The 13,434-nt window shown below is 45.6% G+C and overlaps 1 protein-coding gene across 4 annotated transcripts in view; it reads left to right on the forward strand.

Annotated features, from left to right (window-relative positions):
• TLN2 (talin 2) overlaps positions 1–13,434 on the forward strand; it is a 164,806-nt gene that overhangs the window by 116,467 nt on the left and 34,905 nt on the right. For all 4 annotated transcript variants that reach the window (XM_071568138.1, XM_071568140.1, XM_071568139.1 and 1 more), the window contains 9 exons: positions 1,820–1,960; positions 2,996–3,177; positions 3,955–4,087; positions 5,743–5,844; positions 7,808–7,978; positions 8,578–8,724; positions 9,567–9,668; positions 11,280–11,399; positions 12,821–12,967. In XM_071568138.1, coding sequence (XP_071424239.1) covers positions 1,820–1,960; positions 2,996–3,177; positions 3,955–4,087; positions 5,743–5,844; positions 7,808–7,978; positions 8,578–8,724; positions 9,567–9,668; positions 11,280–11,399; positions 12,821–12,967 — 1,245 coding nt within the window. The remainder of the gene's footprint in view (positions 1–1,819; positions 1,961–2,995; positions 3,178–3,954; positions 4,088–5,742; positions 5,845–7,807; positions 7,979–8,577; positions 8,725–9,566; positions 9,669–11,279; positions 11,400–12,820; positions 12,968–13,434) is intronic.

The following is a 13,434-nucleotide window of genomic DNA, read 5'->3' on the forward strand; positions in this document are numbered from 1 at the left end:
TGAAGACCCCCATGGGTGGGGCACAGAGAGAAATGAAGATCATGGTTGGTTGTTAATATCTCCTGTAAATTACTAGAGAAGTTATAAAAGTTGTAACATTCCTGGTCACAGGTTGCAGACCTTCTGGTGTGCACCTTAGAGGCTTCTAATAAAGGTAACCTGTTTATCTTTCTCCATTAAAGCTGTTTTTGAGGGTCTATTTTCACGGGAATAGGCAACAGTACAAAGGCTGCTTCCTTGGCCTTCCTGCTTCCTTTGTGGTTTGAGCTTTTTTCCCATTTCTTTCATTCCTGTTGAGGCAGGATGAGAACAGAGAGTGAAACCAAAAAAGCCTCAAAATAAACAACTGCTAAGAGGTTTTTTTATTCTTTTAGCAGCAAAGGTATTTATTAACAACATTGGAGACAAAGCCAGTTCATACTGGGCAAAAACTTTTGTGTAAAATAAGCCATTTATACAGTTTTGGGTTCATAGTTACACCTTTGAATTTCCGTGGGTGAAACCTTGGATGGAGCTTTCCTTTCAGCTTGAAATTTGGGGAGTAGTCTCCTGACTTCATCCCATGGGTGGTCTTGAAGCATCTTCATCACTGTTGGACTTCTGCCTTTTCTTTGTTCAATGACATGACCTGTCAAACTTGTAAAATCTTGGCTTTAACTCTACAAAGTCTTGGCTCTGGGCTCTCATACCTATTTCAAACGTCTAAGTGGGATTAATTTATGGCCCAGGAGTCTGTTGTGTTAGACTTTGGTTCAGTGAGTAGTGGAACAGAACATGCATTGAGTAATTCAGCTAATTTTCTTCTCTTAGCAGAACTGGGCACTTTAACTCTTTCAGGCCTTGCTCTGCCTTCAGCAGGAATATCCTCTTACCTTTCTTGGATGTGGGTGGTTTAAAAGATCACCAATTACATTTTTGAAGGCTGGAAAACACATTCAGTGCTAAACTGCTGAAATCAAGTTGGAAAAAATTGGGCAATATTAATACTAATATTAGGAGAGACAGCTGGCCTATCCAATATGTCACCTCTCACCACTGATGTATTTAATGATCTTGCACCATGAGAATAGTCTGCAAACAACTGAATGTGAAGGTTTTTAATGGAGTTAAGTTGCTTAACATGTGGTAGGTATTTCTGACAGCTTATACATAAGAGAAAAAAAACCTACTGAGAGCCAAACAGAAGCCATTTATGTTGCTAATAGTCTCCTGTTAATAGTAATTTTTTATTTTCCAGATGCCTGCCAGCAATTTGGCAGAAGGTAGTTTTTCTTCATGCAAGCAGAAATAATACTTGTGCAGCCATAGAGGACTGGAGGTTCTAAACCCTTCTGGAAACCATGAGCTGATCTAATCTGATTTCAGTAGCTGAAATGTTTGCTGTGGGATTGTGAAGGAGGGAGATTGGCTGACTTGTGTGGAAATGAGAGTGATAAATTACTGGTTTGCTTAAAAAAAACCAGCTAACAACTGAAAAATTTAAAAATAGGTCTGTAGGAAACAGCCATCTTCACAAACCACAAAAAGGTGGAATTTAGCCACTTCCACCCTTTGGAGCATGAGATGCTGAGACACAACTGCAGAGAGTCATGGGAGATAGAAAAACCTTTGCTCATGCTCACGAAGCAAAGCAGCAGTTTAAAGCCTGGGCTCAATAACCAGCTAAGAAACACCTAAAAGATCCCACTCTTTGCATCAGCCCTGTTTGTGGAGGAGGTTTTAAATATCAACACACAGCAGTTTAAAACTGGGAAGAATTAAACCAACTGCCTTCAGTTTTGGTAAGAAAACCATGAACTCCCTGCTGGTTTCCCTGCAGGCGCTGGATGGAGATTTCTCCGAAGAGAACCGCAACAAATGCAGAATTGCTACTGCCCCTTTGATAGAGGCTGTGGAAAATCTGACAGCATTTGCCTCAAATCCAGAGTTTGTCAGCATCCCAGCCCAGATCAGCACTGAGGTAAGGCAGGAGGCTGCACTTCCACCCTCCAAGAGCTGAAAATACTGAACTAAACACGTGTTGGCAGAGAGTGAGTGTAAAGACCAGACCCCACAATGTTTCCTGGGTGTTCACAGGGCATTCTGCTGGTTTTGCTGGACCTCTGACCTTGAATTTCCCACCAACAGGAAAAGCAGTTTGGCTGCAGCAAGTGCTGTAGGTCTTCTGGTTAGCCAAGCATAGGGCACAGGTCACTGCCTGCCTTGGTAGCTGGATTCTTCCATGGTATACAGTAATAAATGCCCCTTTTCCCCTCAAGAGCAGCTTTAACAAATGAAACCTAATTAGTTCTGAAAAAGACTGAAGGGCACCAGTGGGCTTTATCTCTTTCTCCCACAAGTTCTCCATCCTCAAACCCCATAACCACAACAGAAGAGAATTTGAAGATGCTGATAAAGGATTTGTTGGTTCTGTGGGTTTTTTTCTCCTGCTTCCTGCTTTTGCCAGGCTCTGTTCCCAATGGCAATATCAGGTGATGCAGTGACTGCATCTCAAAGGTGTGGAGCTGTAATGGAAATCCAGGTGTGCCCTCCAGGTCTGTGGTACCTGAGCTTGTGAGAGTATAGGCAATAAAATGGATACAGAGATGCTGATCCAGTCAGAGTCATCAGTCATCACTCAGAGTTAGTACTCCAACCAGCTAATTCCTGGGAAAAAAACACACCTATTGGAGATTATAAGTCTTGTGACAAATTAAGTAGATTTTCAACAATAGTACTGTAGTTTGTGATGAGACAAGTGTTGTTGTTCTCTCCTGTTTCTCAGCTGGAAGGTGCCTTCCTAAACCTGAGATGTTTCTTAAGTATGTTTTAGAGAAAGCTGCTGGACTGTGATTGTTTTAGTTCCATTTCTGTGTTGACTCTCTGTGAATAATGGAGGAAATTATAATACCATTTTCATGCTGTTAATGAAACAGACTTTTAGGAGCAAAAAGTGTGCATGAACTCAAATAATCATTTGAATGTTCTTCCTGTTCCTGCCCCTTTCTGACCACAGGGATCTCGAGCACAGGAGCCCATCCTGGTTTCTGCCAAGACCATGTTGGAGAGCTCCTCTTTGCTGATCAAAACCGCCCGTTCTCTGGCCATCAACCCCAAAGACCCTCCCACGTGGTCTGTGCTGGCTGGGCACTCCCACACTGTCTCAGACTCCATCAAGAGTCTCATCACCTCCATCAGGTGTGTCTTTTGGGAGAGCAAAGTGGGAGCAATAATGGAGCAGCTGCTCATATAGAGAAATACCATATGGCCATTAGCACTGTGTTGTTTTTCCCTGGTGGCAATGACTGTGTGAGGCACAATATCTGCCCAGTTACGTGGATGTTTAATGAAAAGTGATGACTGGAGCACAGGGCTGGGCTGGGTTTGTGTTCTCTTTTCCTCCTCTGGTTCCACCCCCCATTCACCCTAAGGTAAGTGTAATAGAGGATGCTGTACTCAATTAAAATTGTAGCTAATATTACCTTCATGCAGAGCATGTGCCACATGGGAAACAGCTTTTGTTTTTTTAGGTGGGTCAGACAGTGTATAAATTACCTTTGCTGTCTATCCTTTGCTTTAATATTCTCTGTTACCTGAGGAATTGTTTTCTGAGACAGTCAGTATCACTGTATTGAAATGTGAATGTTTCTTCCTGGTGTCTCTTGCATTTTCATCATAACCTTTATGATTGGGCCAGTCTAGTCATCCCAAGGAAGTTGAATTTCAGATTTTCTTCTCAGGCAACCATTTTTTTTTTTCTGTCTAACCATTAAGAAAGAAGCAGAGTCTGTGTGTGTATGTGTGAAAGTGTACTCTGTCCAGATACCAACGTCCTGCAGGTAGAACAAAGCCAGCTGTGGTCCTTGCTGCTCTCCCCCACATGTTTTGTGTCCTGTCAGGTCACACCTAGCCCTGTGTGACCCTGCAGGAGCTGCCTCCTTGCCCCAGGCTCAGCCCAGTGTCTCTGTCCTGCAGGGACAAGGCCCCAGGGCAGCGAGAGTGCGACTTGTCCATCGATGGCATCAACAGGTGCATCAGGGACATCGAGCAGGCGTCGTTGGCCGCCGTCAGCCAGAGCCTGGCCACCAGGGATGACATCTCTGTGGAGGTGAGGGGCACAGCAGGGCACAGGCAGCAGTGCTGGGCAACAGTGCTTGCCCTGTGGCTTGTCCTACCTTGGAAAGTTTGGAGCTCAGCACTCAGCACAACTCACTGCCCTTGAGGCAGGAGTGGCTTTACTGGCACCTTTCTAGGCTGTCAGCACAACCCACTGCCCTTGAGGGCTGGAGTGTCCCTACTGGCACCTTTCTAGGCTGTCAGCTCAACCCACTGCCCTTGAGGGCAGGAGTGTCCCTACTGGCACCTTTCTAGGCTGCCCAAGGGTGTGGCTTCTGGAAAGGCATCGGAATCGCCAGTCAGAATTAGGGGGGCAAGTAGGTATTTTTTGCTGCCACCCACATATTATTCTGCCTTCCTATGCTGATGTGCCAGGCTGATATTTAGAGTTCCTGTGCTGCTTTGCCATGTGGAAACCAGGGTGTTACTGACACTGATGTGTTACTATAAGTCCAGTGATTAAAACTTGGTTGTAATAATGCCAAGGTCATGGGTTCAATCCCCTGTGTGGGCCACTGACTTAAGAGTTGGACTCGATGATCCTTGTGGGTCCCTTCCAGCTCAGAATAGTCTGTAATTCTGTGATGTAAATGTTGATGTCCTTTTTCATAATGCCTATTTTGTCCTTAAATAAGTGGAATCTGAAGTTGATATTGATTTGTTCACATAGAGAAAGCTTCCTTCTCTGCCACCAGCCCCCTTCCCTGCCCTCTTTCCTTCTCCTCCCCCAGCAACTCACGTTGAGGTTCTCAGGTTGGTGTTAAGTGTCTTTTCATATTCTTGCTCCTTGAAATTACATGTTTATTTGAGTGGCTTCTTTGGGCTGTAATGCTGCACAACAGAACCATGTGAGACCAAAGGATGTTATTGCAGGAAATATGTGAGAATTCTTTTTTATTGAAACCATGAAGTCATCTTGGACCCCAGGTCGAACAGCAATAAATGTTACCAAAGATGCCATTTATTTATAAAGCACTACAGGAATGTAACAAAGGGCAAAATTAGTATTTCTTTTCTCCTGCCTTTTGAGAGTGAGCTCAATCTCAGTGTCTGCCAAGACATCAAATCCCTCTGAATTAAAAGCCAGTATTTAGGTCTCAACCAGGCCATTAATATGCTTTTCATTTGCTCCTGTCCTGCAGACAGGACTCAGGAGGTCAGTCCTCATCTCTGTCCTCCAGAGGTGGAACATTCTTCTTTTATCTTTCCTTGGTCAGTGGATTTCTCCTGCAAGCTTCAAAGTCTGCAGCAGAGCTTTGCTTGGTTTCTGATTGGTGCAGCAATACCAAATCTTTGTCAGTGCAGGAATAGTTTGGGGCTGGGAGGACACTGGGTACAGGGCAGTGAGAAAGGTCACCTATCCCCTGTGTGCTGCTGTCAGCTGGAGTGGGAAGGAGTCACCTGCCCCAGGCTGGCCATATAAACCTGAAGAGGGGAGGCCTTTCTGACAGAGGGCAAAGAAGAAGAGGGTTCAAAGAGGGGAAAGGAGAAGGAAGGAGCGTGTAAAGAAAGCTGGCAGTGTGGATTTCTGCATCCTCCCACAGTGGGTCAGTGCAACAGTGTGGGCTGATGGGGGGGTTGTCACAGTGTTGTCCAGCTTGAGGAGGGAACAGCTGTGGTGGTGAGTGACCTTTGTGTCCCTGTCAGGCCCTGCAGGAGCAGCTGACATCAGTGGTTCAGGAGATCGGGCACCTCATCGATCCCATCGCCACCGCAGCGCGGGGGGAGGCGGCTCAGCTGGGCCACAAGGTATGTGCTGTGCCCACAGAGGGGCAGCTGGATGGCAGGGAGAGCCTCCTTTCACAGCAGCTTCTCTTCCTGTGAGAGCAGCAGAAAGCATGTGTGAGGAGGAAAGGTCTGGAATTTTCAAACACTCAAAGCCGAGACCAAATAAACCTGTTTACATTTGGGGCCAGAGGAAAGATATTTTCACTGAGGTTGTTGGTGAGGGGCTTTGTGTAACTGTGTCCCTCTGTTATATGGAGTATAAGTGTGGTCAAACTCATGAGATGTCTGTCCCAAAAATCAAGATACATTCCTGAGAGAAAAAAGCCACAAGTTTTTTGTGCCAGTGCATTTAATACTGGGAAGGAGCCCCTCTGCCAGCTTGAGAGCTCTTCCAGAACTGTACCCAGGTAACTCTGTTCAGCTTTGGATAACCATCAAATATTTCATAACTTCCCAAGTACTGGCAGTTCTGATTCTTGGTTTACTCAGCCCTTCGAGGAGTGCAACAAATCAGGATTGCTAAGGTGCAGGTACTTAGGGAGTCACATTCCTCTTCCTGCTTGTTAGGTAAAAATTGGTCTGAGTTGAGCCTGGTTTTCCTGGTGAATGCTGTTTGTTTGGCAGAGTGTAAAAGGCCTTATGTTTGTGAAATTATACCTATGGTTTAGTTTTTACTTTTCTTTTTTTTTCTTTAATCATCTGAGAAGCAAACTAGAAAAGAAATCTGACCAGGACTTAAAATGTTACAACTCTTGGCTATCCACATAATCATTTAGATGGAGTGAACCTTTCAATATGTTTTCCAGCACATGAAGTACTGCCATTTTTCTTCCCTGTGCCAGCCTTCCCCTTTCCTAGAAAGTTGCTTATAGCCCCCACAGACATGTGCACACTTGAATTTCTGAGCCTTTGGGTCTATAAGATGATGCCACAGTGGACTAATTGTGCATATTTGGTGGAATAATTTGGCCCAAACCAGTACAGTGGTTTTGTATCCAGTAAAAACTATGGAAACAAAGTCTCATGGATTTCTGTTGTGGCTTTGGAGAAGATGTGTCAGATGACAGGTAGACTGTAAAAATATTCACTCATATGTAATATATGCTTATTTCCCTATAATACATTTGCAGCCAAAAGCAGGGGTTTCCCTGGAATGAGTGTAAATCTAATCAGGAACCAAGGAAGACAGAGAGACAACCTCCACAAGTTTCTGAGGACTAAAACACAGCAATGAAAGCTGCAAAGAACTGTGCCTTTAGATACTACAATCACTGCTAAGCCCAAGTGAATAACTGATGGGCAAACCCCATGTGTTTGGTCTGTCCCACACCTGCCCTCTTGGTCTGTCACAGCCACTGCATTGCAGACCAGCACTGGGTCCTTTTAGCCCAAGAAACACTGCAGGGCTGGGCCACGTGGCTGTCTCAGGGAAGTGCTCAGGCATCAGGAGTGAGGAACCACATCTGGAGGTGACATTGGCCCAGTGGTGCCTCACACAGCTGAGCACCATCCAGGGATGTGCTAGACTCTGGTGAAGGTGGTTTGAGAGGTTAGGGAGTAGAGACTGTGAATATGAGCAGTCCCAGAGGTGAACTGAGCAATCCAAGCCCAGTGCAGTCCCATTTGTTATCTGCTGTTCCCAGCAAAGATTGAAGTATTCCCCCCCTGCACAGAGGGGATGCTTTTCAGGGGATGCTCTGGAGTAACATCTGGCTCCTGTGGCAGTCTTGAAAATGGTTTTATATGACCTCAAAGGATCATGTTCTTCCCAGGGAGGAGACATGTGGCTTTACAGAGGAGGTGGGAGGTGGGGGGAGACAGAAGGGCTGGACACAGGGTACAAACCCAGCACTGCACAGGACACTGCACTAGGGCAGTGTGTGCTCCTGGAGCCAACCCCACAGTCACCCAGAAATGTGGTTCCTCTCAGTTAAACCTGAGAAATGTGGTTCATGTCCTCCTGTGGCTGTTCTGGCTTTCTTAGGTAACACAGCTGGCAAGTTATTTCGAGCCCCTGGTTTTAGCAGCAGTTGGTGTGGCATCCAAGACACTAAATCATCAGCAACAGATGACTGTGTTGGACCAGAGCAAGACACTAGCAGAGTCTGCCTTGCAGATGCTGTATGCTGCCAAAGAAGGGGGAGGAAACCCCAAGGTAAGGTGGTTGTGTGAAACTGAGGATGAGAGAGGAGGGCAGGTGTGGCAGAAAAGCCAGCACCTACTTACTGTACAGTGTTTGCAGTGAAAATGCCACTGACTGATGGAACATTTCCCCATGTCAGGGTTCCAGTCTGCCTCACAGCACCCTCTCAGGGGACACTAAGGCAGGGTATGAAAGCAGCTATCTGGGCTCTGATCCAGAAAGAAATGGTTGAAGGACAGGGCCTGTCTGGTCCATGGCCCCATGGGATGGGGACCCTCCCAAGTGTGCCAGAGATGGAGCAACAACAGCACATGACAGTCCATAACTCAGGTGTGATTGGCTCTTAAAAAGAGCCACAGTCCTTAGAGGGTATTTAAAACCACTGCAGGGCCTTATCTAAGAGGCTTAAAGTGTTGTGTGACATCCTTCTTGTAGGAGTTCACAAACTTTGTTCTGGCTGCCCAGCTGTGGTGTTGCACTGATCATCTTTGCCCTGAAGCGTTGCCTTCAGTGCTGTTACTGCTTTCATTTCTTACACTTGTGATTTGCATGTTGTTTTGCATGGAGAACACCCTCTGCCTGTCCCTGTTTGCTCATGTTGTCTCCTCCAGGCGTCTCACACGCACGATGCCATCACCGAGGCGGCACAGCTGATGAAGGAGGCTGTGGATGACATCATGGTCACCTTGAACGAAGCTGCCAGCGAGGTTGGCATGGTTGGAGGGATGGTAGACTCCATTGCAGAGGCAATGACCAAGGTGAGCATGGGAATCCTGAGCCCTTTGTCACTTTGTGCTCCATTGCAGGGCTTCGGAGGAGCCGGTGCTGGTTGATTCTGGCAGTGGTCAGTGATGACACGAGGTCACAGGAAACCTAAAGATTATTTGATTTTGCAGATTGTGAAATAAAACTGATGTGGGCAGTGGTGCTTGTGTTTACAACCTACCCAGTACCTCTCAGGAGAATTACTACAAAATATTTTTGTTCAGCAATATGCTGGCATTGAGCTGCCATCTTAGGTCAAGTGGCCTCTTATTTTTGCTTCCTTTTCTTCCTAATCTTTCATGTTAGTCTCCTAAATCAACAGCAGGCCAACTTGGAAGCAAGTTGCTTTCAGACAAAATGATGTCAAAGGTTTAAATGCCATGTTATGCTTTGTAATGCATTCTGCTGAAGATGTGCAGTTGCAAAATGTCCATGAGTTCAATCCAAATAATTGGCTTTTCCTATCCTGACTTAAGAATTGAAGACTTTAGCACATAAAGAATCTGACATTTCCTCCTGGCACAAACACTGTGGTTTGTAACCATTGAACCTTCCTTTCTGTATTAGCTGAGAAGTGCAGGTTGTTTGACCTAGTGTGAAAAGTGGACTTCGTGCTCAAAAACTCTGCACTGTACTTTCTCTGTATCTTCCATGCTCATAATCCTGGGCTGAAGTATTTGCTGAGCTTTTCTGTGCATCCTGGTGTGCTGTTTTCACTTGTGTATCTTGAGAGAGAGGAGATTAAATTGTATTATATGTCCAATTTCATATTCCTTGTAAAGTGTGCTGTTGGTGGTGACTTTTTTAAAGCCGTATTTTTCCCTTTTTCTTGCAGCTGGATGAAGGGACACCTCCAGATCCCAAGGGAAGCTTTGTTGATTATCAGACCACAGTGGTGAAATATTCTAAAGCCATTGCTGTCACAGCCCAAGAAATGGTAAGAAATTAGCTTACAAGAGGGTGCCAACTCTGTGCATAAGGAACATGGAATTATTTGCACAGTGTTGTGACATTCTTGAGCATCAAATTTTCAATAAACTTATCTCTTTAAGGGTAATAGAGCAAAAGAAGTGGTAATTTTGTCAATTTATTTAACTCTTGCATCTTAGTGGTGTGATCACGGGCCTCTGTGGGAGGAATGCTGGATTGTATAGTGGCTCTTCTGCACAAAACCTTAGTATTTGGCTCATTTTCAAGGAGAAATAAAAGGAAAACTTTTAACCTACATGCTTTTTCATCAGCCCATTTAATTGGGCTGAAATACCACCTTTTGTTTATTGATGACTTCAGGTTACCCTGTCAGCTTGTTTCATTTAGCCCGTGAAATAACATCAGTGTTTCTAGAGCCATATAATACTCAATGAATGACTGCAGATCAGCATCTCACATTGTCCTTTTCTTACATTTCTGTGATTCACTGGTTTTAACAAAAGAAAAAGTGACACCTGTTGAACTGAGATTGTTCCTGAGTAATGTTTAACGTGTTTGCCTTTTGAACAGCGCTGTGGTTGCTCATTTGTTTTTGAGGGAGTTGAGGGAACTGTTTATGTTTGCTCCAGACAGGATTTGTCACGAAGCTGATTGCTCTTGTAGTCAGGACAGGCTGATGATTCTGCTTTCTTCCACAGTATAAATTTGTCTAAAGTTATCTTTGTCCCAAGGATGGAACACTGTGCCTTTTACTAACATTAATTTGAGACAGAAGAATTATCTCAGAAGAATTAAATGGTAGACTTTTTCTAAAGAGAGATTCAGTTATTTCCCAGAATCCATCAGGTTGGAAAAGACCTCTGAGAGCAGAGTCCAACCTGTGGCACAACTAGACCTTGGCACTGAGTGCTCCATCCAGTCTTTTCTTAAACACCCCCAGGGATGGTGACTCTGCCACCTCCGTGAGCATCCCATTCCAATGCCCAATCACCCTTTCTGTGAAGAACTTCTTCCTAATGTCCAACCTAAACCTTCCCTGATGCAGCTTAAGACTGTTGCCTTCTTGTCCTATTGCTGGTTGCCTGGGAGAAGAGACTGACCCCCACCTGGGGGGGTATTTACACTGATATATAGTGTTTATATTCATATATATCCTGATGTTCTACATAGTCCTGCCTGTTTCTTCTTCACCCTGTTGCCTCATCTGAGGTGTGTTTTGCATCAGTCCTCAGGGGTTTTTTCCATTTCCATGCTCCTGTGCCATGACAGCTGAGACTGATGGAGGTCAGCTCACCTTTGGCAGAACAAGGTGGCTGTGACCCACAAACCCCACTGCCCTTCCCAGTCCAGATAACTGTGTGCCAGCCCCTGGCCCTGCTGTGTCAGAGCGTGAATTACCGGCTCTAACTGCTGCTCTGTGGTTACCCCGTGTGTTCAGCCTGGTTACCATGACTCTACTAAAGCATGTCAGCTTGGGTGTGCCCTGGAGCTGCTGCTGGAGGGCAGGTCCCCTCCACGGCCAGTGGTCTCCCCGCTGTGCAGGTGAACATTCCTCTAACTGGAGTGCATTAACCAGTTCTTGGTTTTTCTTTCTCTCCTGCCTGTGTTCTTTTTGCAGATGACTAAGTCGGTTACTAACCCGGAGGAGTTGGGAGGACTTGCCTCGCAAATGACCAGTGACTATGGGCATTTGGCGCTGCAGGGCCGGATGGCCGCGGCTACGGCAGAGCCGGAGGAGGTCTGCGCGTCCCGGGCCCCCTCCCTCCCCTGTGCACAGTGCCACTAACACGGGGGGTCTCTGCCCAGAGAGCCCCCTTGTAAGCATTACCCAGGCAAAGAGCAGAAACCCTCTGCCACAACCTCTGTCCTGCTTCAGAGCCAAACAGCTTGGGATAACACTGGAAAATCCCATAGGCTGCAGCAGAACCTCCTGAGTTCTGAACCTCCTGTAAGCTTTCCCTTACAGACATCTTGCAAACGCAAAGGAAACTCTCCATTTGTCACTGCACAGCTCTCCCTCGTCTCACGGGTTTGACAAGTTACAAATTTACATATGCTTTTTTATCTTGCCTGTAAGTGATTTTAAATGTAACTTCCTGTCCTGAAAGTGAGATGCAGGCAAGTGGTAGGAGCACAAGTGGCTTTTGCTGACAGGACACGTTCTGTAGCTCAGAGTCAGATGTGTGAGAAGTGTCTCATGTGCCTCTTGCTAAGTGAGGAAAGCAGACTGTTCACCTCAGTTGCAGTAACCTGTCATGGCAGTTGCTCATGTTCTCTGAGCCCAACTACAGTAACCCTTTTGCCCCTCTCTTCTTCTCACTCTGTGCCCCTGGGTATGGAGCACAGACATACTTTGTCAAGATGGGGTAAGAGGGTATCTCACCTTCTCCAAATGTTTCATATTATCGAGATAAAAGACCTTCAAAGAGTTTTTTACTTTGTACTTACACAAGCTGCTGATACACTACTTGAGTGTTTTGTGCTCAGTAGCTACATGAAAAGCAATGGCTTGCACTTGGCTTGATACTGTTAAATTGAATTGCCATTTCTGCACGTTACTTTCTGCCTCAGGTTGAAATAATTCCATTTGTGATACTAATGGCTGTGATTCCTGCTCATTGATTAATCCCAAATCACACCTGTATACCTAATTACATGCAGGTACTGAAACTGTTTCCAAACAAAGACCATGCATCTTATGATGCAGGATTATTAATAAATCAGGATTTTCCATGTTTCAGTGCTCTGCATGTACATGGTTGGCACTGGAGACTGTATGAGGTTCAAAACCAAACAGAGTACTACACTTTTTGACCCAGTTTCAGCAGCATAGAGTAAATGTGTGTTTTTTACACATCACATGGACCTTGACTAGAGCTCATGCTGACTGGGGTACACACCTTATCCCTTCTCTTTCTGGGCTCTGGTTCTCTGGTGCTCCTGTTTCATCAGTGAGCCTTCTACAGGGTTGTACTTTGTGCATAGATGGATTTACACCTGTCCTTTGTTTCTGATCTCTGCAGAGAGCATAATAAAGATAATAAAGACTCCCCAGAGTGACTGTGTTTCCCTTTCTATTGGCACAGTGTGCCAGTATGACATTTTTTTTATTTGCTTTGGTCTTGATTGCTTTCTCCCTGTACCTCCTTTTCCATCTAGATCGGGTTCCAGATCAAGACTCGGGTGCAGGAGCTTGGCCACGGATGCATCTTCCTTGTGCAGAAAGCTGGAGCTCTGCAGATCTGCCCCACAGACAGCTACACCAAGAGGGAGCTGATAGAGTGTGCTCGTGCTGTCACAGAGAAGGTGGGACAGCCCCATCGTGTTTGTGCACCACAGGGGGAGAAAACCATTCAAACTGGACTCAGGAAATTGTTTATTTTAACTCCGCATTCTAGAAAAACAGTGTCTGAATTACCCCAAGTTCTGACTTCTCTTTCAAGTTCAGTGCAGTTCATGTGCTGGATTAGCCCATGATTAGCCCTTGCTCAGGCCTTGCTTCAGTGGGAGGTTGGGTTGCAACTAAATCCTAAGACATGAGATGCCACTGATGCCTTGGGAGGCATCACTGGCCACAGTTACTGAGTTGAGGTTGGTCACTGACATGTAGTTTATATGTAACAACATCCTCCCCTTTTAAGACTGGCCTAGAGCTGCATCTTCAAACTCTCCAGGGCTTTTTGTTCCTGGGAAACATCCCCTTTGAACAGGTGGCCTGGGTAGCTTGGCTTTGCTGACCATTTTTGGTGGCCTCTTCCTCCTTTTGTTGGGCA

The sequence above is a fragment of the Pithys albifrons genome, chromosome 13 (genome assembly GCF_047495875.1).
Source record: "Pithys albifrons albifrons isolate INPA30051 chromosome 13, PitAlb_v1, whole genome shotgun sequence".
In the NCBI taxonomy this organism is placed as follows: domain Eukaryota; kingdom Metazoa; phylum Chordata; class Aves; order Passeriformes; family Thamnophilidae; genus Pithys; species Pithys albifrons.